The sequence below is a fragment of the Oncorhynchus mykiss genome, chromosome 12 (genome assembly GCF_057628025.1).
Source record: "Oncorhynchus mykiss isolate SJ-2025 chromosome 12, ASM5762802v1, whole genome shotgun sequence".
Lineage (NCBI taxonomy): Eukaryota > Metazoa > Chordata > Actinopteri > Salmoniformes > Salmonidae > Oncorhynchus > Oncorhynchus mykiss.
The window spans coordinates 28,520,575-28,545,708 of record NC_143033.1 but is presented as its reverse complement, the minus strand read 5'-3'; the positions used below and the strand labels follow the sequence as shown (position 1 = coordinate 28,545,708).

At 42.0% G+C, this 25,134-nt stretch overlaps 2 protein-coding genes across 3 annotated transcripts; both read right to left on the bottom strand.

Annotated features, from left to right (window-relative positions):
- Positions 1 to 805: 805 nt before the first annotated feature.
- On the bottom strand, positions 806 to 8,041 carry LOC110537325 (ras-related protein Rab-4B). 2 transcript variants are annotated; one of them, XM_021623271.3, is made up of 8 exons: positions 7,853 to 8,041; positions 7,457 to 7,537; positions 7,065 to 7,179; positions 6,526 to 6,588; positions 6,241 to 6,395; positions 3,479 to 3,574; positions 1,578 to 1,744; positions 806 to 1,409 (listed from the first exon to the last, which is right to left on the bottom strand). In XM_021623271.3, exons 1-7 carry the CDS (start codon positions 7,866 to 7,868, stop codon positions 1,626 to 1,628), a joined length of 645 nt encoding a protein of 214 aa, XP_021478946.1. In that variant the 5' UTR covers positions 7,869 to 8,041; the 3' UTR covers positions 806 to 1,409; positions 1,578 to 1,625. The 2 variants fall into 2 exon arrangements, with proteins under 2 accessions (XP_021478946.1, XP_090048270.1); XM_090192144.1 differs by lacking the exon at positions 7,457 to 7,537 and having other exon boundaries at positions 7,853 to 8,021.
- An 895-nt stretch (positions 8,042 to 8,936) lies between these two features.
- On the bottom strand, positions 8,937 to 20,621 carry LOC110537324 (reticulon-1-A). Its single transcript, XM_021623270.3, has 7 exons — positions 20,410 to 20,621; positions 11,601 to 11,811; positions 11,245 to 11,383; positions 10,492 to 10,561; positions 10,239 to 10,285; positions 10,063 to 10,121; positions 8,937 to 9,821 (listed from the first exon to the last, which is right to left on the bottom strand). Exons 1-7 carry the CDS (start codon positions 20,420 to 20,422, stop codon positions 9,719 to 9,721), a joined length of 642 nt encoding a protein of 213 aa, XP_021478945.1. The 5' UTR covers positions 20,423 to 20,621; the 3' UTR covers positions 8,937 to 9,718.
- Between the last annotated feature and the right edge of the window lie 4,513 nt (positions 20,622 to 25,134).

Sequence of the window (25,134 nt, the reverse complement as noted above, 5' to 3'; positions counted from 1 at the left end):
TGTTTATGTTTTTTAGCCACACTCATAGAAAGTCATAGCAGTAGAAAGTTTAATGAACATTTGGTTAAATCATTTATTAATTCAAGATCATACAGGCTTTGCAAAGAGGGGCAGTTCTTCAGTTACATCTAGCACACATAGTGATACATTTTGTAGATAGACAGGTCATACGTAAGATCATAGTCCAGATATATGCAAAAATTGTAGATTTTCCCATTTGTGCTTTACATCAAGTAAATACACCAATTATCACTCAATCTATCAATGACATTCTGGTCAGAATGGATTTAGATATGGCCTTAACCCTTTCATAATCATTGCACAACACCTTACACATTTAAAATACATATTTGTTTGCCCCAAACTTGAAGATTATGATAGTCAGTCAAAGATATTAAAGCTGAGATCTGCGAAAGGTGAAACAGTGCAATGTTTTCGGCACATTTGTTATTGTTTTGATTTTGAAACAGAGGATATGAGCATCCAGCATTGTGGTAAAAAAAAAAAATTAAACCTGCCATTCCATCATGATTGCATTACAGAGGAGACTGGTGGGAGGAGCTGTAAGAGGATGGGCTCATTGTAATGGCTGAAATTGAATAAATGGAACAGTATCAAACATATGGAAACCATATGCTTGACTATGTTCCATTGACTCCATTCCAGCCATTACAATGAGCCCATCCTCTTACAGCTCCTCCCACCAGCCTCCTCTGCCATGCAATGATGTCTGAGGGGGAAAAAACAGTGTTCATTGTTTGAAGTAACTTCTTTGTTGTTGTAATAGAGCAAACAAGACGTTTCACCGATAAGGATTCCAGCTTTAACGTTGTAACAATTTTCACACACACATTCACACATTACAGTATGTGTACACGGTGACTACCACAAGTCCCAAGCTTTTTTTCAGTCTCTTAAAACATTGTACACAAATATCACATAAATGTTATATTTCCTTTTGATATATTTACAATATCTTACAGTTTTCAACACAACCAATAACTTGGCTTAACTTTTATAGAGATTAGACACAAATTAACGTATGATGTTCTCCTTACACCATGTTTGAACAGTGAGAGGTTTGAGAGCTGCTGTGGCTGCTTCTGAGTAAAGACATTAAAACAAATGTCCTGTGTGTGTCCATTGGCCTGGCTCTGTGACTGATCAGTCCTCTCTGCTGATGTCACTTGTATTCCCTGGCGACACGGACTGGAGCAGTAGTCAGAGAGAGAAAGGCCTGGAGGAGAGTAGCTCCGTGACAACCCAGATAGCTCCGTGACAACCCAGCCCACATTTTTACACAGGGTCTCTCCAGAACTAGTCCAAGTGCAGGGGTCAAGAGTTACAGGGCAGTCCTCCAAAGGCACTGAGTGTGCAGAGACTGTTACAAGAAAGATTTACATCGGGGCCTAGAGAGAGATGTAACTGTTAACCTATCTTTGAGTGCTCTAAAAATCATAAATCAAGGAAATCACAGCAGATGATCAATTGAACGAACACTCAACACTTGAAATACACATGTCATTGCAAACAGCCACACTGTTATCAGTACAGGTTTAACGAAATGAACTACTTACCTGGAGACATGGGTTCTGTGTGTCTTAGAGCTAGGTTAGCATTAGCCTTTAACAGTTGCACTGATCTCTGCCCTGTGCTGAGCCAGCCTGTGGCGACTGGCGAAGCTGCCTCACCGTTGTGTCACCATACTGGATCCCTGAGCCCATCCGTTCCGGGTCTAACTCACCTACAGACGAGACACATCGACATATTAAACACATGAGGAAATTAATTAATAGATATATAGTACAGTTCACAGTTCCACAGTTCAGTACAGTACAGTATGGTACTGTGATAGACTGTATCCAGTTTGTTGAGTAGAGTGTTGGAGGCTATTTATTTTATAGATGACATCACCGAAGTCAAGGATCGGTAGGATGGTCAGTTTTACGAGGGTATGTTTGGCAACATGAGTGAAGTAAGCTTTGTTTCCGAAATAGGAAGCCGATTCTAGATTCAATTTTTGATTGGAGATGCTTAATGTGAGTCTGGAAGGAGAGTTTACAGTCTAGCCAGACACCTAGGTATTTGTAGTTATCCACGTATTCTAAGTCAGAGCCGTCCAGAGTAGTGATGCTGGATGGGCGGGCAGGTGCGGTGAATGATCGGTTGAATAGCATGCATTTAGTTTTATTTGCGTTTAAGAGCAGTTGGAGGCCACGGAAGGAGAGTTGTATGGCATTGAAGCTCATCTGGAGGTTAGTTAACACAGTGTCCAAAGAAGGGCCAGAAGTATACAGAATGGTGTCATCTACGTAGAGGTGGATCAGAGAATCACCAGCAGCAAGAGCGACATCATTGATGTATACAGAGAAGAGAGTCGGCCCGAGAATTGAACCCTGTGGCACCCCATAGAGACTGCCAGAGGTCCGGACAACAGGCCCTCCGATTTGACACACTGAGCTCTATCAGAGAAGTAGTTGGTGAACCAGGCGAGGCAATCATTTGAGAAACCAAGGCTGTTGAGCCTGCCAATAAGAATGTGGTGATTGACAGAGTCGAAAGCCTTGGCCAGGTCGATGAATACAACTGCACAGTAATGTCTCTCGATGGCGGTTATGATATCGTTAAGGACCTTGAGCGTGGCTGAGGTGCACCCATGACCAGCTCGGAAACCAGATTGCATAGCGGAGAAGGTACGATGTGATTCAAAATGGTCAGTAATCTGTTTGTTAACTTGGCTTTCGAAGACCTTAGAGATGCAGGGTAGGATAGATATAGGTCTGTAGCAGTTTGGGTCTAGAGTGTCTCCCCCTTTGAAGAGGGGGATGACAGCGGCAGCTTTCCAATCTTTGGGAATCTCAGACGATAAGAAAGAGAGGTTGAACAGGTTAGTAATAGAGGTTTCAACAATTTCGGCAGATAATTTAAGAAAGAGAGGGTCCAGATTGTCTAGCCCGGCTGATTTGTAGGGGTCCAGATTTTGCAGCTCTTTCAGAACATCAGCTATCTGGATATGGGTGAAGGAGAAATGGTGGGGTCTTGGGCGGGTTGCTGTGGAGGGTGCCGGGCAGTTGACCGGGGTAGGGGTAGCCAGGTGGAAAGCATGGCAAGCCGTAGAGAAATGCTTATTGAAATTCTCAATTATAGTGGATTTGTCGGTTGTAACAGTGTTTCCTAGCCTCAGAGCAGTGGGTAGCTGGGATGAGGTGCTCTTATTCTCCATGGACTTTACAGTGTCCCAGAACTTTTTTGAGTTTGTACTGCAGGATGCAAATTTCTGTTTAAAAAAGCTAGCCTTAGCTTTCCTAACTGCCTGTGTATATTGATTCCTAACTTCCCTGAAAGGTTGCATATCACGGGGGCTATTCGATGCTAATGCAGAACGCCACAGGATGTTTTGCATGCAATTCCCTAGTGCACAACATGGCTCCTCGTGCACCTATTAGTAATAAGTGAGTATAAGTGTGTGTGTTATTACCTGAATCTATCTTGTTGAGGATGGTGCGACCACATTTAAGGAAGGCCTCCTCCACATTCTCTCCGGTGAGGGCACTCGTCTCCAGGAACATCAGTTCTGTTTTTATAACAACAAAGAGAGACAACATGGATAAAAGGACCAATCTCCTTTACCTATAGTCACAAACATCACTCATCTTTATAGTCACAAACATCACCCGTCTTTATAGACGCAGACATCACCCGTCTTTATAGTCGCAAACATTACCCGTCTTTATAGACGCAGACATCACCCGTCTTTATAGTTACAAACATCACCCGTCTTTATAGTCACAAACATCAACCGTCTTTATAGTCGCAAACATCACCTGTCTTTATAGTCACAAACATCACCCGTCTTTATAGTCACAAACATTACCCGTCTTTATAGTTGCAAACATCACCCGTCTTTATAGTCACAAACATCACCCGTCTTTATAGTCGCAAACATCACCCGTCTTTATAGTCACAAACATCACCCGTCTTTAAAGACGCAAACATCAACCGTCTTTCGATCACTACGCAGGGTCATGTCAAATCAAATTATATTTGTCACATGCGCCAAACACAACAGGTGTAGACTTTACCGTGAAGTGCTTACTTACGAGCCCTTTCCCAACATTGCAAATTTAAAAAGAAAGAAAATTTGCTAATAAAAATTGAAAATAGTAACACAATAAATAACAATAACGAGGCTATATAGAAGGAGTACTGGTACCGGGTCAATGTGCAGGGGTACGAAGTAATTGAGGTAATGTAGGTACAGTGCCTTGCGAAAGTATTCGGCCCCCTTGAACTTTAAGGCCTTTTGCGACATTTCAGGCTTCAAACATAAAGATATAAAACTGTATTGTTTTGTGAAGAATCAACAACAAGTGGGACACAATCATGAAGTGAAACGACATTTATTGGATATTTCAAACTTTTTTAACAAATCAAAAACTGAAAAATTGGGCGTGCTAAATTATTCAGCCCCTTTACTTTCAGTGCAGCAAACTCTCTCCAGAAGTTCAGTGAGGATCTCTGAATGATCCAATGTTGACCTAAATGACTAATGATGATAAATACAATCCACCTGTGTGTAATCAAGTCTCCGTATAAATGCACCTGCACTGTGATAGTCTCAGAGGTCCGTTAAAAGCGCAGAGAGCATCATGAAGAACAAGGAACACACCAGGCAGGTCCGAGATACTGTTGTGAAGAAGTTTAAAGCTGGATTTGGATACAAAAAGATTTCCCAAGCTTTAAACATCCCAAGGAGCACTGTGCAAGCGATAATATTGAAATGGAAAGAGTATCAGACCACTGCAAATCTACCAAGACCTGGCCGTCCCTCTAAACTTTCAGCTCATACAAGGTGAAGACTGATCAGAGATGCAGCCAAGAGGCCCATGATCACTCTGGATGAACTGCAGAGATCTACAGCTGAGGTGGGAGACTCTGTCCATAGGACAACAATCAGTCGTATTTTGCACAAATCTGGCCTTTATGGAAGAGTGGCAAGAAGAAAGCCATTTCTTAAAGATATCCATAAAAAGTGTTGTTTAAAGTTTGCCACAAGCCACCTGGGAGACACACCAAACATGTGGAAGAAGGTGCTCTGGTCAGATGAAACCAAAATTGAACTTTTTGGCAACAATGCAAAACGTTATGTTTGGCGTAAAAGCAACACAGCTCATCACCATGAACACACCATCCCCACTGTCAAACATGGTGGTGGTAGCATCATGGTTTGGGCCTGCTTTTATTCAGCAGGGACAGGGAAGATGGTTAAAATTGATGGGAAGATGGATGGAGCCAAATACAGGACCATTCTGGAAGAAAACCTGATGGAGTCTGCAAAAGACCTGAGACTGGGACGGAGATTTGTCTTCCAACAAGACAATGATCCAAAACATAAAGCAAAATCTACAATGGAATGGTTCAAAAATAAACATATCCAGGTGTTAGAATGGCCAAGTCAAAGTCCAGACCTGAATCCAATCGAGAATCTGTGGAAAGAACTGAAAACTGCTGTTCACAAATGCTCTCCATCCAACCTCACTGAGCTCAAGCTGTTTTGCAAGGAGGAATGGGAAAAAATGTCAGTCTCTCGATGTGCAAAACTGATAGAGACATACCCCAAGCGACTTACAGCTGTAATTGCAGCAAAAGGTGGCGCTACAAAGTATTAACTTAAGGGGGCTGAATAATTTTGCACGCCCAATTTTTCAGTTTTTGATTTGTTAAAAAAGTTTTAAATATCCAATAAATGTCGTTCCACTTCCCGATTGTGTCCCACTTGTTGTTGATTCTTCACAAAAAAATACAGTTTTATATCTTAATGTTTGAAGCCTGAAATGTGGCAAAAGGTCACAAAGTTCAAGGGGGCCAAATACTTTCGCAAGGCACTGTAGGGATAAAAGTGACTATGCAATCAGGATAGATAATAAACAGATTAGCAGCAGCGTATGTGGAGTATGTGAAAGTGTGTGTGGCGTCAATATGCATGTGTGTGTGTGTTTTGTGTGAATTTTTGAGTGCAGTGAGTGTTTTTGAGTGCAGTGAGTCCAGTGAGTGTGCATAGACTCAGTGTAAGAGAGTCAGTGCAAAAAAGAGTCAATGCATTAGTCCGGTTAGCCATTTGATTAACTATTCAGCAGTCTTATGGCTTGGGGGTAGAAGCTGTTCAGATGCCTTTTGGTCCTAGACTTATATAGTCATCAGGCTACATTATCACAATGCAGGGTCATTAGGCTACATTACCGTTCTCCTGGGCGAAGCGGGCCGCCTCAAGGAAGGTGACTTCTCTGTCAGCCTCCAGGTCTTTCTTGTTCCCACACAGGATGATGACGATGTTTGGACTGGCCAGCGTTCGAGCGTCTGTCAACCAGTTGGTCAGGGCATTATACGTTTCCCGACTTGGTTACACAGACAGATAGACACAGAGGTATAATTATGTTTAACATTCACTGACGTGGCTGCAATGGAATAAAGTGATATTGTGAACTGTGACTGTTGACTTGGAATTGATCTAAATCAGGGTCTTACCTGGTGATGTCATAAACCAGGAGAGCCCCTGCTGCCCCTCTGTAATAACTGCGAGTCACTGACCTGAAAGTAGGGGGGGAAAGAGTCGGAGCAGACTCTTAGAACATCCACAAATACTATCTCATGATCTAATCCAATCTATCTGATGATCTCATCCCAGTCAGTTGAATGTCTCTCAAATGACCCCAGTAACAACCTCTCTCCGATCAAATGAACATCCTGCTGAGATAACATTAGACAGTCATGCACAGATAACATGCTTCCTGTTAATGTGCACTATTTAACTTATTTTAAATTACATTTTTATTTAACTAGGCAAGTCAGTTAAGATCAAATTATTATTTACAATGACGGCCTACCCCGGCCAAACCCTAACCCGGACAACGCTGGGCCAATTGTGCGCCACCCTATGGGACTCCCAATCACGGCAGCTTGTGATACAGCCTGGAATTGAACCAGGGTCTGTAGTGACGCCTCTAGCATTGAGATGCAGTGCCTTAGACCGCTGCCCCACTCAGGAGCCCAGTAAAGCTACCTACCGGAATCGTTCCTGTCCAGCTGTGTCCCAGATCTGCAGCTTGATCGTCTTACCGGCGACCATCGCCACCCGGGAGCCAAACTCCACCCCAATGGTGTGGCTGGAGTCCTGCTTGACTACATGGTACAGAATAGAAAACACAGTACAGTACAGACACCATAGTTAATTACACTCTCTGTTACATTTGGTAGAGGAGCATTGCTGTCATCTTTCATGTTGTGTGATACAGCTTAATGTAAAAGTAGAGTAAACTTATCCAAAAACCTGGTAGTGAATACCATTACAGTACCCTACGTTAACATTACAGTACCATATCCGTGGGGGCAGTGATCTTTAAGACCTAACCTCTTTCTGGAAGTTCAACATAATCACTATAATAACAATTTGACTTACACTTGTTTTCTATAAATTGATGGAGAAGACAGGATTTCCCTGATCCTGCACTTCCAATCACCAAGAATTTAAAAAGGAAATCTGGAAAAGAATAATGGGGAAAAAAATCAATAATACATTTACTACATCACACAACGACAGACTAACCACAAGGCGGAAGCCAAGAGCAGGGTGTTGTAGAAAGCCACTAGCAATGTAATTTTCTCACAATTTAAACAGAAGCAGTGGTTAGGGTTCCTGGCGACGACTGATAAAGATTTAGAAAACTAGATGTTGTAAGTAATGGTTGACAACTTGCGGCTGTCTAGCTTGCAAGCTTCATCTTGTTTCTTGTCCCAGACGAAAGAACGGACATTAAGGTTAGGAGACAGTGAAGCCAGATATAGCTTTGCTTACCATACGTTTCTGTCATTTCCTTTGATGTCTTCAAGTGCCGCAATGTCAATTACAAACTATTTTCTTATCAAATATGAAGACTATATTTCACAAATTGGCATAAATCCCATTTAATCAGAAGAGTTCATCTCATTTACCATCCAAGACAGAGGCATAGGGTTGACAGGACGTGATGACGAACATTTCAACGCTCTAGCTACGTAAAATGATTTGTTTACCGAGGTTGTAACAAGTTACCACAGTCACAAAGTCAAAATTGTATATCGTTAAAATTCATAAAAACAAAAAGTAGCTTTTTGGTATTAATTTAAGGTTACGGTTTGGCATAAGGTTAGCAATGTGGTTAAGGTTAGATTTCAAATCAGATTTTAAGAACATTCATTGTAAAATAGTTGGGGTTTATGACTTTGTGGCTGTGCTAAATAGTGACGACCGTTTTCAGAGAGGTGTCAAGATAACTGGTGCATAATCTTGGACATAGCCTCTGTTGCCTGTAGCTGTTTGATCTATATTTTACGCTGACTCAACCTGTCAGTTGCAATACTTTTGATGATAACATGTATTCAGCTATTATGTGTTTTGTGGATCATTCAGTTATATTTCAGTTATATTAATTGCTACATTGTAATTACTTTGTCACTCCGGCCTATTTATTGCCTTACTTCCCTAATCTGACTTCATTTGCACACACTGTATATAGACTTTTCTATTGTGTTATTGACTGTACGTTTGTTTATTCCATGTGTAACTCTGTGTTGTTGTTTGTGTCGCACTACTTTGCTTTATCTTGGCCAGGTCGCAGTTGTAAATGAGAACTTGTTCTCAACTGGCCTACCTGGTTAAATAAAGGTGAAATAAAATAACAAAAAATATTTCTGATAATTATTTAGGCCTACATAATCATAAAATGTTGTAGAATTATTTATTTTTATGAATAATTAAACTATATAGCCTAATGTGCGTGTGTGTGTGTGTCTGTCTATCTGCCTGTCTGTCTGTCTGTCTGTCTGTCGTCTTTCTATCTGTCCTCATCCTTTGACAGTGACATTCTGAGATGCCAAAAAATATGAATTAATAGGAGCCGTTTAGAAATTGTGAAACATTTATTCAACAATTTAAACAAAAATCCCCCCAAAAGTTTGCCACTTTTGAGTAAGTACCCATTCACCCATTCTCACACTTACTTTGAGAAGTACCCATTCTCACACTTACTTTGAGAAGTACCCATTCTCACACTTTGAGTGTACTCTCAAAGTCAATTACAGTTTTGGGCATGTGGTTAGATAGCCAGTATTCACCCTGTGTTGTCTTAAGATGGCATGTGTTAAACAAATATTTGACTCATGACAAGGCAAGCTTGTTGTCTTTTAGATAAAAAATTTAAAAATCCTCCTGTCTTGACCTGGAGGCATAAGTGAGCGATTTCCTCTTAGATAGGCCAGCTGTAAAGTCGTAATTGGCTATAATTTATTTTAAAAATGAATGAAAACAAAAATTTACTTTTTGGTCTTAATTTAAGGTTAGTGTTAGGCATTAGGGTTAGCAGTGTGGTTAAGGTTAGGTTTAAAATCTGATTCTATGACTTTGTGGCTGTCAGCTAGTGCCTCGAGAACAAGATTTGTGACGAAGAATGATGCATTTGTCTGTAAACATCTTCAGTAGGCCTATATGTACCAAGACCAAACACTGGATTTGAAATCTTGCTTCCATTCACAGACACCACAAAATATGGAAATATAAAAGCACCAGTAGCCTCCCAAACTCCCCTCGTCAGAGTTGCCCAGCCCCTGATCCCAGGTGGCATGATAAGATAAGAAGTATGAGTGACCCCCCTCTTTTCCCATAGATCCCCCTCTCTCTGTCTCATCACTTTGACTTGAGTTTGTGTTTTGGGGCCGGGGTGGGAGTGGGGGTTGTGGCAGATGTAGTCGCAGGAGAGGGTCTCAGTTTACTGTACAACATCTTAAACCTGCAAAGACAAAAGGGATCCTTTCAAAATGGGGAAGTCAGTGTTTTTTGAATGGCGTCAAAAAATGACATACATTAAGAGATATTTGTAATGTGGCTAGCAAAGGTTTGTTGGGTTATTGTGACATGAATGTTCTAGAACAGGATATTAAATGTCCCTGTAGGGTTTAGTGATAAAATTAGCCATATAAAAAATGAGAACTGTCATATCAGTCATTTGAACAGGCTTGTGCAGCACTTACAAGTTTTTGATTTTCCTCAGGAGGCCTCTGACCGCTTTGCTAATCCTTTTCATTCGCCCCTGTCATCCAAACACGTGTAGATTAGACACAGTCCTTTGTTTGCTGCTGTTATGTGGATTACATTATAATAATCTCTCAACAAATAGTCTATGAACAACAGGAGCTCACTGCCTCACCTGCATTTGTTTGTAGAACAGAGGAAGAGAGAAAACACAGATGACACCTGCGAAAGAGACAGAGAAGGAAATCAGATCAACAAACTATGTTCACGTTATTATTTACAGATCAGAGCAGTTGGGGGAGTTTCAAGTATGAATGAAACAGGACTTATTAGGAGATAATTATCAGATGTATGAGGATGGTTCTGTAGGACAGTGTGGTGTAAGACAGTCAGATAGACAGGTGTTGAGTGGATTAGTAGGGTCTCACCAACTATCACCAGGGTCAGACCATTGGTCGTGATGCCCATATAGGTCAACACGTACAGCAGCACCACAAACTGAAAACAGAGCAACAGCTTTTTAGATTGGCATTGTTTGGCAACAGAAGCGATGAGCTTATGAAGCAATGATTATGTTTTGTTGATGTATTGTTTAATGTTACTGATGTAAGAGCTCAGGAGAACCAGTTGTCTGATTCAAGTGCTGGTGATTATGTGACTTTGACTTCTACCTTCCTCCCTAGTCCCCACACACAGTTGTATTTGTATTATTTATGGAAAAAGGCAGCAACTACTCTTCCTGGGTTCCAGCTAAATTAAGGCAGTTAAAACATCTTTAAAACATTACAATACATTCACAACAGATTTCAGAACACATTAAGTGTGTTCCCTCAGGCCACTACACGAATGACACATATCTACAACACAAAATCCGTGTGTAGGTGTGTGTATGTTATTGTTTCTGTGTATGCATGTGTCTGTGCCTATGTTTGTGTTGCTTCACAGTCTCTGCTGTTCCATAAGGTGTATTTTTATCTGTTTTTTAAATCTAATTTTACTGCTTGCATGAGCTACTTGATGTGGAAAAGAGTTCCATGTAGTCATGGCTCTATATAGTACTGTGTGCCTTCCATAGTCTGTTTTGGACTTAGGGACTGTGAAGAGACCTCATTACGGTATAGTACAGTAATACACTGAATTTTCTCTTAGTTTTCTGAGGGACATTGGTAATGGCCCCTGACCTTGATGGAGTCCATGATGCTGTCGATGAAGAGCAGGCGTTTGATCTCTGTGATGGCGAAGGCCATCATTAGCACGACCTCCTCCACCACCAACACGGTCTCCTCATCTGTCAGAGAGCTGTCGTCTCCTATATAAGACCTGGTACCACACACACGCACGCACGCACACACACACAGACACACGCACAAACACGTCATCAAACAAATACCTAGTTTCAAGAAGAATGTTCTACCAACAGACGCACAGAGCCATTCACAGATGACTGTTGGTTTTTCATGCTCCAATGATTACATATTGAGGTTGAATCATGTTTCTCATAAACTACAGCATCATAACTGCTGTAAACTGTGCTTACTGAAAGGGGTGCACTCCTTCAGGGATCTTCCGTATCAGCTCTAGGAGTTTGTAGTAGAGGCGTAGGGGGAAGGTGAGACACATGATGGAGATACACAGGTAGGACAGCATGGTGACGGAACTGAACTGGAACAGGCTAGCCAGGCCTATCACCAGCCCTGTGACCACAAGCCCTGTCTTCCCCACATCCCGCCAGTAGATCAGGTCCATTACTGCAAAGAGACAGTGAGAGGATTGAGCGGGTATAGATAATTAAGTCCATTATTTATTCATTCATTAATAAGTGGTGGAAGACAATAAGTGAATGGGATGGAGAGATAGATGAGTCATAGAGATTAATAAGTGGCTTCCATTCTGTGAGGATATATACATACAGTGCCTTGCGAAAGTATTCGGCCCCCTTGAACTTTGCGACCTTTTGCCACATTTCAGGCTTCAAACATAAAGATATAAAACTGTATTTTTTTGTGAAGAATCAACAACAAGTGGGACACAATCATGAAATGGAACGACATTTATTGGATATTTCAAACTTTTTTAACAAATCAAAAACTGAAAAATTGGGCGTGCAAAATTATTCAGCCCCTTTACTTTCAGTGCAGCAAACTCTCTCCAGAAGTTCAGTGAGGATCTCTGAATGATCCAATGTTGACCTAAATAACTAATGATGATAAATACAATCCACCTGTGTGTAATCAAGTCTCCGTATAAATGCACCTGCACTGTGATAGTCTCAGAGGTCCGTTAAAAGCGCAGAGAGCATCATGAAGAACAAGGAACACACCAGGCAGGTCCGAGATACTGTTGTGAAGAAGTTTAAAGCCGGATTTGGATACAAAAAGATTTCCCAAGCTTTAAACATCCCAAGGAGCACTGTGCAAGCGATAATATTGAAATGGAAGGAGTATCAGACCACTGCAAATCTACCAAGACCTGGCCGTCCCTCTAAACTTTCAGCTCATACAAGGAGAAGACTGATCAGAGATGCAGCCAAGAGGCCCATGATCACTCTGGATGAACTGCAGAGATCTACAGCTGAGGTGGGAGACTCTGTCCATAGGACAACAATCAGTCGTATATTGTACAAATCTGGCCTTTATGGAAGAGTGGCAAGAAGAAAGCAATTTCTTAAAGATATCCATAAAAAATGTAGTTTAAAGTTTGCCACAAGCCACCTGGGAGACACACCAAACATGTGGAAGAAGGTGCTCTGGTCAGATGAAACCAAAATTGAACTTTTTGGCAACAATGCAAAACGTTATGTTTGGCGTAAAAGCAACACAGCTCATCACCCTGAACACACCATGCCCACGGTCAAACATGGTGGTGGCAGCATCATGGTTTGGGCCTGCTTTTCTTCAGCAGGGACAGGGAAGATGGTTAAAATTGATGGGAAATGGATGGAGCCAAATACAGGACCATTCTGGAAGAAAACCTGATGGAGTCTGCAAAAGACCTGAGACTGGGACGGAGATTTGTCTTCCAACAAGACAATGATCCAAAACATAAAGCAAAATCTACAATGGAATGGTTCAAAAATAAACATATCCAGGTGTTAGAATGGCCAAGTCAAAGTCCAGACCTGAATCCAATCGAGAATCTGTGGAAAGAACTGAAAACTGCTGTTCACAAATGCTCTCCATCCAACCTCACTGAGCTCGAGCTGTTTTGCAAGGAGGAATGGGAAAAAAAATTCAGTCTCTCGATGTGCAAAACTGATAGAGACATACCCCAAGCGACTTACAGCTGTAATCGCAGCAAAAGGTGGCGCTACAAAGTATTAACTTAAGGGGGCTGAATAATTTTGCACGCCCAATTTTTCAGTTTTTGATTTGTTAAAAAAGTTTGAAATATCCAATAAATGTCGTTCCACTTCATGATTGTGTCCCACTTGTTGTTGATTCTTCACAAAAAAAATACAGTTTTATATCTTTATGTTTGAAACCTGAAATGTGGCAAAAGGTCGCAAAGTTCAAGGGGGCCGAATACTTTCGCAAGGCACTGTATATTTTTTGCAGCCACCATTCCAAATATCAGAGTCTGTTGTTCCTCATAAGACAATCTTAGAACAGACTCTGAGCAGCCAAAGAGAGAAAGTTCTGGGTCAGGTTCAATGGCCCTCTCATTTACCTTTGAATACCAAAGATGTTTCTCCAAAAATGATTGAGCAGGGGCAGAGCCAAAAAAAGATGAGTTAAAATGAACCCTCTGAGGCTTTACATTTGTCACACAGCGGGGAGACCTGGGGGTAAAGTCTATGCAATTTGGTTTTGGAGTAGTGAAGTCTATGCATGACTTGTATTGTATCAATTGATATCTGGTATTGATGGAACAGGAGTGAATTCTAAAAAGGGCTTCTCCCCATAGATAATCTGAGATCTCAATATTTAACTCTTTACTCCAGGTCTCCTTGAAATGACTAGTAAAAGCCTCTGTACAGTTGGAAAAAAGGAGACTAACTGAGATGAGGTGTTTTGAGTTGGGAGGGCGCTGTAGCAAATCATAAAAATAATGTTGTACAGGGAGGGTGTCAACATTTTGAATTTTCCCTTTGATACAGTGTCTGACTTGTAAATAACGGGAAAAAAAGTGAATGGAAGAGTTTGAATGTATTATTTAATTCAAACCAAATTCTGTTAGTCACATGCGCCGAATACAACAGGTGAACAGTGAAATGCTTACTTAGGAGCCCCTAGCCAACAATGCAGTTTAAACAAGGTATGAATAACAATAATAGATCAAATTAACAAGTAATTAAAGAGCAGCAGTAAAATAACAATAGCGGGACTATATACAGGGGGGTATCAATACAGAGTCAATGTGCGGGGGCACCGGTTAGTTGAGGTAGTATGTACATGTAGGTATTAAAGTACATGTAGTTATTAAAGTGACTATGCATAGATGACAACAGAGAGTAGCAGTGGTGTAAAGAGGGGAAGGGGGGGGGGCAATGCAAATAGTTTGGGTAGGCATTTGACTAGATGTTGAGGAGTCTTATGGCTTGGGGGTAGAAGCTGTTTAAAAGCCTCTTGGACCTAGACTTGGCACTCCAGTACTGCTTGCCATGCAGTAGCAGAGAGAACAGTCTTTGACTCGGGTGGTTGAAGTCTTGACAATTGTTAGGGCCTTCCTCTGACACCACCTGGTATAGAGGTCCTGGATGGCTGGTTGGCCCCAGTGATGTACTGGGCCGTTCACACTACCCTCTGTAGTGCCTTGCGGTCGGAGGCTGAGCAGTTGCCATACCAGGCAGTGATGCAACCAGTCAGGATGCTCTCAATGGTGTAGCTGTAGAACCTTTTGAGGATCTGAGCACCCATGCCAAATCTTTTCAGTGTCCTAAGGGGGAATAGGTTTTGTAATACCCTCTTCAAGACTGTCTTGGTGTGCTTGGACCATGTTAGTTTGTTAGTGATTGGACACCAAGGAACTTGAAGCTCTCAACCTGCTCCACTACGGTGATCAAGCCTACCACTGTTGTGTCATCGGCAAACTTAATGGTGGTGTTGGAGTTGTGCCTGGCCCTGCAGTCATGAGTGAACAGGGAGTACAGGAGGGGACTGAGCACGCACCCCTGAGGGGCCCCTGTGTTGAGGATCAGTGTGGCAGATATGTTGTTACCTACACTTACCACCTGGGGGCGGCCCGTAAGGAAGTCCAGGATCCAGTTGCAGAGGGAGGTGTTTAGTCCCAGGGTCCTTAGCTTAGTGATGAGCTTTGAGGGCACTATGATGTTGAACGCTAAGCTGTAGTCAATTAATAGCATTCTCACACAGGTGTTCCTTTTGTCCAGGTGGGAAAGGGCAGTGTGGAGTGCAGTAGAGATTGCATCATCTGTGGGTATGTTATGTGCAAATTGGAGTGGGTCTAGGGTTTCTGGGATGATGTGAGCCATGACCAGCCTTTGAAAGCACTTAATGGCTACAGACATGAGTGCTACGGGTCGGTAGTCATTTAGACAGGTTACCTTAGTGTTCTTGGGCACAGAGACTATGGTGGTCTGCTTGAAACATGTTGATTAATTATACTAATTGCTCATCTATGTATAAATATTCAATTGTGGTCAGACCCTTCTCCCTCCATTCAACAAACACCTTATCAGACCGAGATTGGAACAAAATAATTATTAAAGAATACCAGGGTGTATACAGAGGTATCAAGCACCTTATAAACATGCTTAATCTGGTTTAGAATTCTTCTGGTTAATCTGGTTTAGACTTTCTCAAAACAAAGTTGTTGCCTGTCAGTTTGTTTGGGCACTCTGCTTTAGAGAAATGCACGGCTGGAAGAGAGGAATGGTACAGACTTGACTTCCATATGTAGCCACAGGGGGACATCCATGTCCAATTTATCAGGAAAACACAGTTCCCAGTAAGTTCATGGGTAGGCCAGTTTCCTCGGGCTTTTCCAAGTGAGCATTACAAATACGATGGTTTTTGTAACCACAGACAAATGGCAAGATTGGCGAGTCTAATGTCTTAAAATATGAAGAGGTAAGAAACATTTGAAGATTCTGGCAAAGCTAAAGGAACCTGGGAAGAGAAAAACATTTTATGGCATTAATGTGCACGTCATAGAAAGAGGAAATATTATCCAGCTCTCTATTTTTTGTTTTAGCTTTGCAACCTGCTCACTTTAGTTAAGCTTGAAGATGAGCTGTGGATTTCTAGGTATTTTTGGTACCAGGTAAGTTAAGTGGTCATGCACTACTTTAAATGGTATCCTCTCTAGCTCACTTGCTGTAATATTATCTGAGATACACATGAGATGCTTTCTCACAATTTATTGAATAGCAAGATAGTTTGCCAAATTAATTGATTAAGTCTAGTAGGTTAGAGACGGATGCTACTGGGTCCGAGAGGTATGGAAGCACACCGTCTGCGCATAACGAGGCTTTCTATGTTTCCTACTTGAACTTTAAGATCTTGGATATTAGGATGATCCCTTATTTGTATCGCTAGGGGTTCAAGGGCGACAGCGAAGAGCAGAGTACTGAGTGGGTAGCCCAAAGGGCTACGCACGCCTCCAACTCAATCATCAAGTTTGTGGACGACACAACAGTGGTAGCCTTGATTACCAACAACGACGAGACGGCCTACAGGGAGGAGGTGAGGGCCCTCGGAGTGTGGTGTCAGGAAAATAACCTCACACTCAACGTCAACAAAACTAAGGAGATGATTGTGGACTTCAGGAAACAGCAGAGGGAACACCCCCCTATCCACATCGATGGAACAGTAGTGGAGAGGGTAGTAAGTTTTAAGTTCCTCGGCGTACACATCACAGACAAACTGAATTGGTCCACCCACACAGACAGCATCGTGAAGAAGATCATCAAGGACAACAACCACCCGAGCCACTGCCTGTTCACCCCGCTATCATCCAGAAGGCGAGGTCAGTACAGGTACATCAAAGCTGGGACCGAGAGACTGAAAAACAGCTTCTATCTCAAGGCCATCAGACTGTTAAACAGCCACCACTAACATTGAGTGGCTGCTGCCAACACACTGACTCAACTCCAGCCACTTTAATAATGGGAATTGATGGGAAATGATGTAAAATATATCACTATCCACTTTAAACAATGCTACCTAATATAATGTTTACATACCCTACATTATTCATCTCATATGTATATGTATATACTGTACTCTATATCATCTACTGCATCTTTATGTAATACATGTATCACTAGCCACTTTAACTATGCCACTTTGTTTACATACTCATCTCATATGTATATACTGCACTCAATACCATCTATTGTATCTTGCCTATGCCGCTCTGTACCATCACTCATTCATAAATCTTTACGTACATATTCTTTATCCCCTTACACTTGTGTCTATAAGGTAGTAGTTTTGGAATTGTTAGCTAGATTACTTGTTGGTTATTACTGCATTGTCGGAACTAGAAGCACAAGCATTTCGCTACACTCGCATTAACATCTGACATAAACATAAACATAAAATTTTATTGGATTGGATTTGATTGGATTTGATTTGATTTGGACAGGGATAAAGCATTTTGACCCAGACGATAAATGAGTCGCCAAATCCAAACCTACTGATTGCTTGAACATGTATGACCATTCTATTTGGTCAAACGCCTTTTGAGCATCTAGCGATATAATAGCCGCCTTGGAGCCTTTCCCATGATTTGCATATAGACTGTTAAGCAGCCTGCGCACATAGAACCTGCCGGAGATAAATCCTGTCTGATCCGGAGGAATAATGGCTGTTACATGTTTGTTCAACATATTAGCAAGCACTTTGGTTGAAATTAAGCAATGCTATAGGTCTATATTTTGCAGGATCTGTTACCTCTCTGCCTTTATTTAACATAAGGCAAATATTGGCTTCATACAACGATTTCGTCAAAATCGTATTTTCTGTTGAATCAGCCTTTACTATGAGTCATCCATATATCAATTGTCTTATAATCATTTATTTATTAACTAACTAAACAATCACAGAAGTGCACACACAAGCAAACAAAGTAAATATGGTTACAAGAAATGATAGGGGAATGTGCCCTAGTGGGCTAAACCGGCATGGCGGCTTGTTAGACAGAAGGGAAATGGGTGTCGACAGATAAGACACTAAAGTTGATAATTATAACAATTGAAATGTTAATCCTTTACACATGAACGCTCACTCATTCGGGAATAATTGCAATCAATATATATATTTATGCTCAGTGTGTCACATGATCTCTGTTGGAATCGTCCTTCTTTTGTAGAATTGTCCGTCTCTCTCTGTCATGGTTAAAATAGATACTTCAGAGTAACATTCAGCGATGTTGTCTTATGGATGTTTCGGCGGTTGTCGGTCTTCGAGTTCAATGATACCGAATTCCTAGCTGCAGACTAGTGATTAGTATCAAGATTTGTTCTTGTTCTGTCTGTATCGATAGTCTAAGAGTTGAACCACGTGTGGAGACAAACTGGTCTGGTCTCAAACCTTGGCCCCCTCGTGGTGAGGCAAGCTGGTCTCAACCTTAGTCCTCTCTGTAATTGAGAGATACATGGTCTCGTGATAGAAAACCCGGGTGGGGATTTTATTTGGAAGAGCAGAAAAGGGCCTGTCCCAGGATGCAAGACCATAACTGTGCTCATGGGCGGTCCTCTGATTTAGTTAAACTCCAAAGGGAATTGGAGTTTCCTTCATTAAACAGTCCAAAATCACATTACACAATTTCACAAACAGTATCATCCTCCCTCATTCATCTTATACAACAATTAGATGTAAGCCTCATATCTGAGGCTTTTGTATAAACAACGTTATGGTAATGTGGCCATATTGTCTCCCATGAGATTCACAAAATTGTACCAAATGGACCAGTTCGTAGCTGGATTCTTCACCGATCTTTTATGCCTTCTCCAGAACATAAATGTTGTTCGGACCTCAAGTTTTGTGAGGTGGAAGAAATTCCTTTGTTCTCTCTATGAAAACTCACTATCTCTCTATACTGTGGCCATGAGGAGATAATCTCCTCCAGGAATGTACGACCTCTCTGACCACAGCAGCCTGGTTGTAGGAGACAGAGGAGGATGGTGCTCACTGTACCCAAAGAGGGCAACGTCATGACAGTGCTCTCAAGCGGCTAGATATTCTTTACCTTTCAGCCATCAGATTTGCCACCAATGCTCCTTATAGGACACATCACTGCACTCTATACTCCTCTGTAAACTGGTCATCTCTGTATACCTGTTGCAAGACCCACTGGTTGAAGCTTTTTTATAAAACCATCTTAGGCCTCACTCCCCCCTATCTGAGATATCTACTGCAGCCCTCATCCTACACATACAACACCCATTCTGCCAGTCACATTCTGCTAAAGGTCACCAAAGCACACACATCCCTGGGTCGCTCCTCTTTTCAGTTCGCTGCAGCTAGCGACTGGAACGAGCTGCACCAAACACTCAAACTGGACAGTTTTATCTCAATCTCTTCATTCAAAGACTCAATCATGGACACTCTTACTGACAGTTGTGGTTGATTTGCGTGATGTATTGTTGTCTCTACCTTCTTGCCCTTTGTGCTGTTGTCTGTGCCCAATAATGTTTGTACCATGTTTTGTGCTGCAAACATGTTTTGTTGCTACCATGTTGTTGTCATGTTGTGTTGCTACCATGCTGTGTTGTCATGTGTTGTTGCCTTGCTATGTTGTTGTCTTAGGTCTCTCTTTATGTAGTGTTACAGAAATCCATGTACTGTCTTTATGGTTCTGTTCACAACACATCAGATCATAGGGTGGTGAGGTGACACACACACACACACACACAATACATTAGACAGTAGAGAGTTCAAATGCACAGCAGATCTGCAGTGAAACTGACATGTCGTTTCGGTGACAGCTGAAACTTCCAGTGAGCTCACTAACACCAGTGTAAATCTAGAAGGCAATTATCTGATTACAACTAACATCCAGGAATGTTTCATAGATAGAGCCCAGTTCCCTTCTATCCCCAACCATTGATCCTAAATACCCAACAGCTGTGCCCATAATGATTCACCAACATGGCCAAAACAGATAAAATCTCTGAGTCATCACTCCTCACATGCATATAAGAAGAGGCTTGCTAAACACCATTCTGTCATCAACTCATTTTGTCTTTGTTGTCTATCCCTATCTCCACCAACTATAGCTCTCTATCAGAGAACTGATCAGAATTAATCTTCCTGCCCTGTAATTCTCCACCTGCCCAGTAGTAGAGCCCCTCTCACTGGTCCCAAACCAGCTGGAGACCTCAGCCCATACACAAAGGTCACGTACACCTAAGACCAAGTCACATATTTACACCACCTTACCTTTGATGGCCATTTTGGCAGCTGATTGCTGTGCAAACAACCCACCCCACTCGCTTCCTCTTGCTGCTCGCTGCTCTCCTAGAACCCTCTGCACTCCTATGGTCCTCGCTAGGATCTTTTTTTGGCTCTACCAGCCCCGTCAGCAGTATAGGGCTTTGCTGGCCTAATTTTATCCTGCCAATTGGATACCCCCTCTTTAAGGGCACACAGGCACACACACACACTTGCACATTCACATAACGTGGGGAACCTAAGACGTCAGCATGTTTTTAAGTGCAGACAGTTTCTTGGTCTCCAGAAAGACTCTTGGTTCCTTGGCCTGTCTGTTATACAAAACAAGATCCCTAAGCCAATCATAGGAACAGGTTTTCAACATAGGCCTATCACTCTACCAGAGGTCAGTATTTATGCATAGGCATTTAATCCTTATAGGAGTTACAGTTGATTGATTTTAGGATGTTAAGAATACATAACCCATATAAAACAAAGCCCTTATGGTCATTCGTCTTTTCAGTTTGATGCAGCTAGCAACTGGAACGAGCTGCAACAAACACTCAAACTGGACAGTTTTATCTCAATCTCTTCATTCAAAGACTCAATCATGGACACTCTTACTGACAGTTGTGGCTGCTTTGCGTGATGTATTGTCTTTACCTTCTTGCTCTTTGTGCGGTTGTCTGTGCCCAATAATATTTGTACCTTGTTTTGTGCTGAAACTGTTGTGCTGCTGCCATATTGTCATGTTGTGTTGCTACCATGCTGTGTTGTCTTGTGTTAAGGCCAAGTTGTCTTAGGTCTCTCTCTATGTAGTGTTGTGTTCACTCTCGTTGTGACGTGTGTTTTGTCCTATATTTTTATTAATTAAATAATCCCCCGTCCCCGCAGGAGGCCTTTTGGTAGGCTGTCATTGTAAATAAGAATTTGTTCTAACTGACTTGCCTAGTTAAATAAAGGAAACAAAATGTTACATTCATACACAAAAGCACTCTCGTGAAGACAAAATAAGATTCCCCTTCATCAGTGTATTTTTCTATTACAAATTAAAGAAATGCTATATCATGTTTTTGCAAAAGTATTTAGACCCCTTTGATTTCTACACATTTTGTGTTTATTATATATTTTTTGATAAATAAAACATTAATAACTAAAATATAGTAGTTGCATAAGTATTCAGACCCTTTGTTTATGCAAGCCTAAGTTAGTTTAGGAGTAAAATTCAGCTTAACAAATCACATAAGCTACTTGGACTCACTCACATTTGAATGACCAACTCCTACCTCTGTTCCCTATACATACAACATCTGTAAGGTCCCTCAGTCAAGTATTGAATTTCAAGCACAGATTCAAATACAAAGGCTTTTCGAAAGCCTCATAAAGGGCAGTGATTGGTGGATGGGTAACAATAACAATTCAGACATTGAAAATCTCTTTAAGCGTGGTCAAGTTAATATGTATGCTGTGGATAATGTATTAAACCACCCAGACATCAAAGATACAGGCGTCCTTCTGAACTGAGCTACAGGACAAGAATGAAACTGCTCAAGGATGTTACCATGAGGTCATTGGTGACTTTAAAACAGCTACAGAGTTCAATAGCTGTGATGGGAGAAAACTGAGGATGGAGCAACAACATTGTAGTGACTCCACAATAATTACCTAAATGACAGAGTGAAAAGAAGAATGCAAATGTACAGAATAAAAATATCCAAAACATGCATATCGTAGGCAATTAGGCACTAAAGTAATAATGAGGGGGGGGGGGGGGGAAACACAGCAAAGGAACATGCTTTTTGGCCTAAATGCAGAGCCTTATGTTTGGGGCAAATCCAACAACAAATCACCGAGTAACTGCCTCCTTATTTTCCAGAGTGTTGGTGGCTGCATCATGGTATGGGTATGCTTGACATTGGCAAATACTGGGGAGTTTCCGGATTTAAATAAAACGGGATGGAGCAAAGCACAGGCAAAATAGGAAAACCTGCTTGTCTGATTTACACCAGAGACTGGGAGAGGAATTCACCTTTCAGCAGGATAATAACCTACAACACTATGCCAAATTTAAACTGGAATTGCTTACCAAGAAGACAGTGAATGTTCTTGAGTCGCCATTAGTATAATAATTGAGCCATGTTGTGAAGGAGCTGGTCCCAATGCATTAGGTTTTATCTTTACCTTGTCAGCTCAGACAGGATGACATAATAGGGGAGTTATGAACAAATGTTTTTGTTCCGTGGTGGCCAAGTTACAGATTTGACCTAAATATGCTAGAAAATCTATGGCAAATTGCTGTGTAGCCATGATCCCCAACATCTTGACAGAGCTGAAATAATTTTGAAAATAATAATGGGCAAATATTGCGCAGGTGTGCAACACTCTTATCGACTTACCCAAGAAGAATCACATTTGTAATCGATGCCAAAAGTGTTAACACAGGGAGCCGAATACTCATATATAAAAACATTAGAGTATTTTGTGTAGATTGTAGCACAATAAAATGTGAAGAAATCCAAGGAGTCTGAATACTTTTGCAAGGCACTGTGAATCTCACAAATAAAAATGTTTTGTTGTGATAAATTGTGAAAGAGAAGGGTTAATATCACCAGCTTAAAAGTCCTCCCATTAATTATTGCTTAAAATGACTGCTAGAGCTGCCCAGTGACACGAGATGAGCTAAATAACATCTATGCTCGCTTCGAGGCAAATAACACTGAAACATGCATGAGAGCATGAGCTGTTCCGGACGACTGTGTGATCATGCTCTCCGCCGCCGATGTGAGTAAGACATTTAAACAGAATATCATTCACAAGGCTGCAGGGCCAGATGGATTACCAGGACGTGTACTTCGAACATGCGCTGACCAACTGGAAAGTTTCTTCACTGACATTTTCAACCTCTCCCTGTCCGAGTGCAATGCCAACATGTTTCAAGTAGACCACCACAGTCCCTGTGCCCAAGAACACTAAGGTAATCTGCCTAAATGACTACCGGCCTGTAGCACTCACATCTGTAGCCATGAAATGCTGGTCATGGCTCACATCAACACCATTATCCCAGAAACGCTAGACCCACTCCAGTTTTCATACTGCACCAACAGATCATGCAATCTCCATTGCATTCCACACTTCCCTTTCCCACCGGGACAAAAGGAACACCGGTGTGAGAATGCTATTCATTGACTACAGCTCAGCGTTCCACACCATAGTGCCCTTAAAGCTAATCACTAAGCTAAAGACCCTGGGACTAAACACCTCCCTCTGCAACTGGACCCTGGACTTCCTGATGGGCTGCCCCCAGGTGGTAAGGGTTGGTAACACATCCGCCACGCTGATCCTCAACATGTGGGTGCATACTCAGTTCCCTCCTGTACTAGCTGTTCACCCATGACTGCACGGCCAGGCACGACTCCAACACAATCATTAAGTTTGCCGATGTCACAACTGGTAGGCCTGATCACCGACAATGATGAGACAGCCTATAGGGAGGTCAGAGACCTGACCACGTGGTGCAAGGACAACAACCTCTCCCTCAACGTGATTGTTACGCACGCCTCTGAAGAGGGAACGCATTACCCTGCTACAACTCAACTCTCCGTAAAGCGAAAGAAGTATGGACTGTAGGTGCGAGTAAGGATGACAAAAGGCAGAATTTACCACTTACTAAGAATTTATTCCTTCACACGGTAATATGGGGAAAAGGGGCTGGACAGAACCAAAGCAAAGAAAGTAAATATCAAAGCCCCCCTCTCCTATCTTACCTGCCTCACCACTACTTACCTAATTTAGCACCACCTGGTGCACTAACCAAAATACAGGGGGTGGTCCACCCAGGTCTTACCTAGTGTGCCTAGACAATGAATATACTACGGGTATATGTATGCCCGCGGGCCTCGCCTAAGCACTCCCTAGGTGCCTTCCCCTTTCCCCCCTGGGAACAAATTAAACAGAATATTAAACAATCCACTTCACAACAAAACTGAGAAAAAACTAACTCAGGCCATTAAAGAAGCTCTAACAAAGCAACAAACACAGAACATACCAAAGCTGCTACCAACAACAACTAACATAGTACATACCAACGACCAACATGCTATACCCCTCAGCCATCAACCTCCTCTCTCAGCAATGATCTATATCACAATCACTCTCTCTGCAATGATCTCTTTTCTGAACAGAACACTGGCTTATATATAGCTTCAGAGGGAATGGGTAATTAGCGACAGTTGCGTCTTGACGAGGGGGTGGGGTCAGCTCTCCAATTAGCCATGGAGTCGACCAATCAGCTGCTTGGGTGGAATTCAGGAAGCCGTCTCCTGAAACACACACTCAAATACACAAGCTATAACACAGAAACTGGGGAAAGTAACAGTGATCAAGACAAAGGAGATGATTGTGGACTACAGGAAAAGGAGGACCGAGCACGCCCCCATTCTAGTCGACGGGTGGCTGCAGTAGAGCAGGTTGAGAGCTTCAAGTTCCTTGGCGTCCACATCACCAACAAACTAACATGGTCCAAGCACACCAAGACAGTCGTGAAGAGGGCACGAAAAAACATATTCCCCCTCAGGAGACTGAAAAGATTTGGCATGGGTCCTCGAACCCTCAAAAGTTTTTACAGCTGCACCACCGAGAGCATTGGGGACCTAGACTTGGCGCTCCGGTACCGCTTGCCATGCGATAGCAGAGAAAACAGCCTATGGTGGCTGGATTCTCTGGATTCTTTGACAG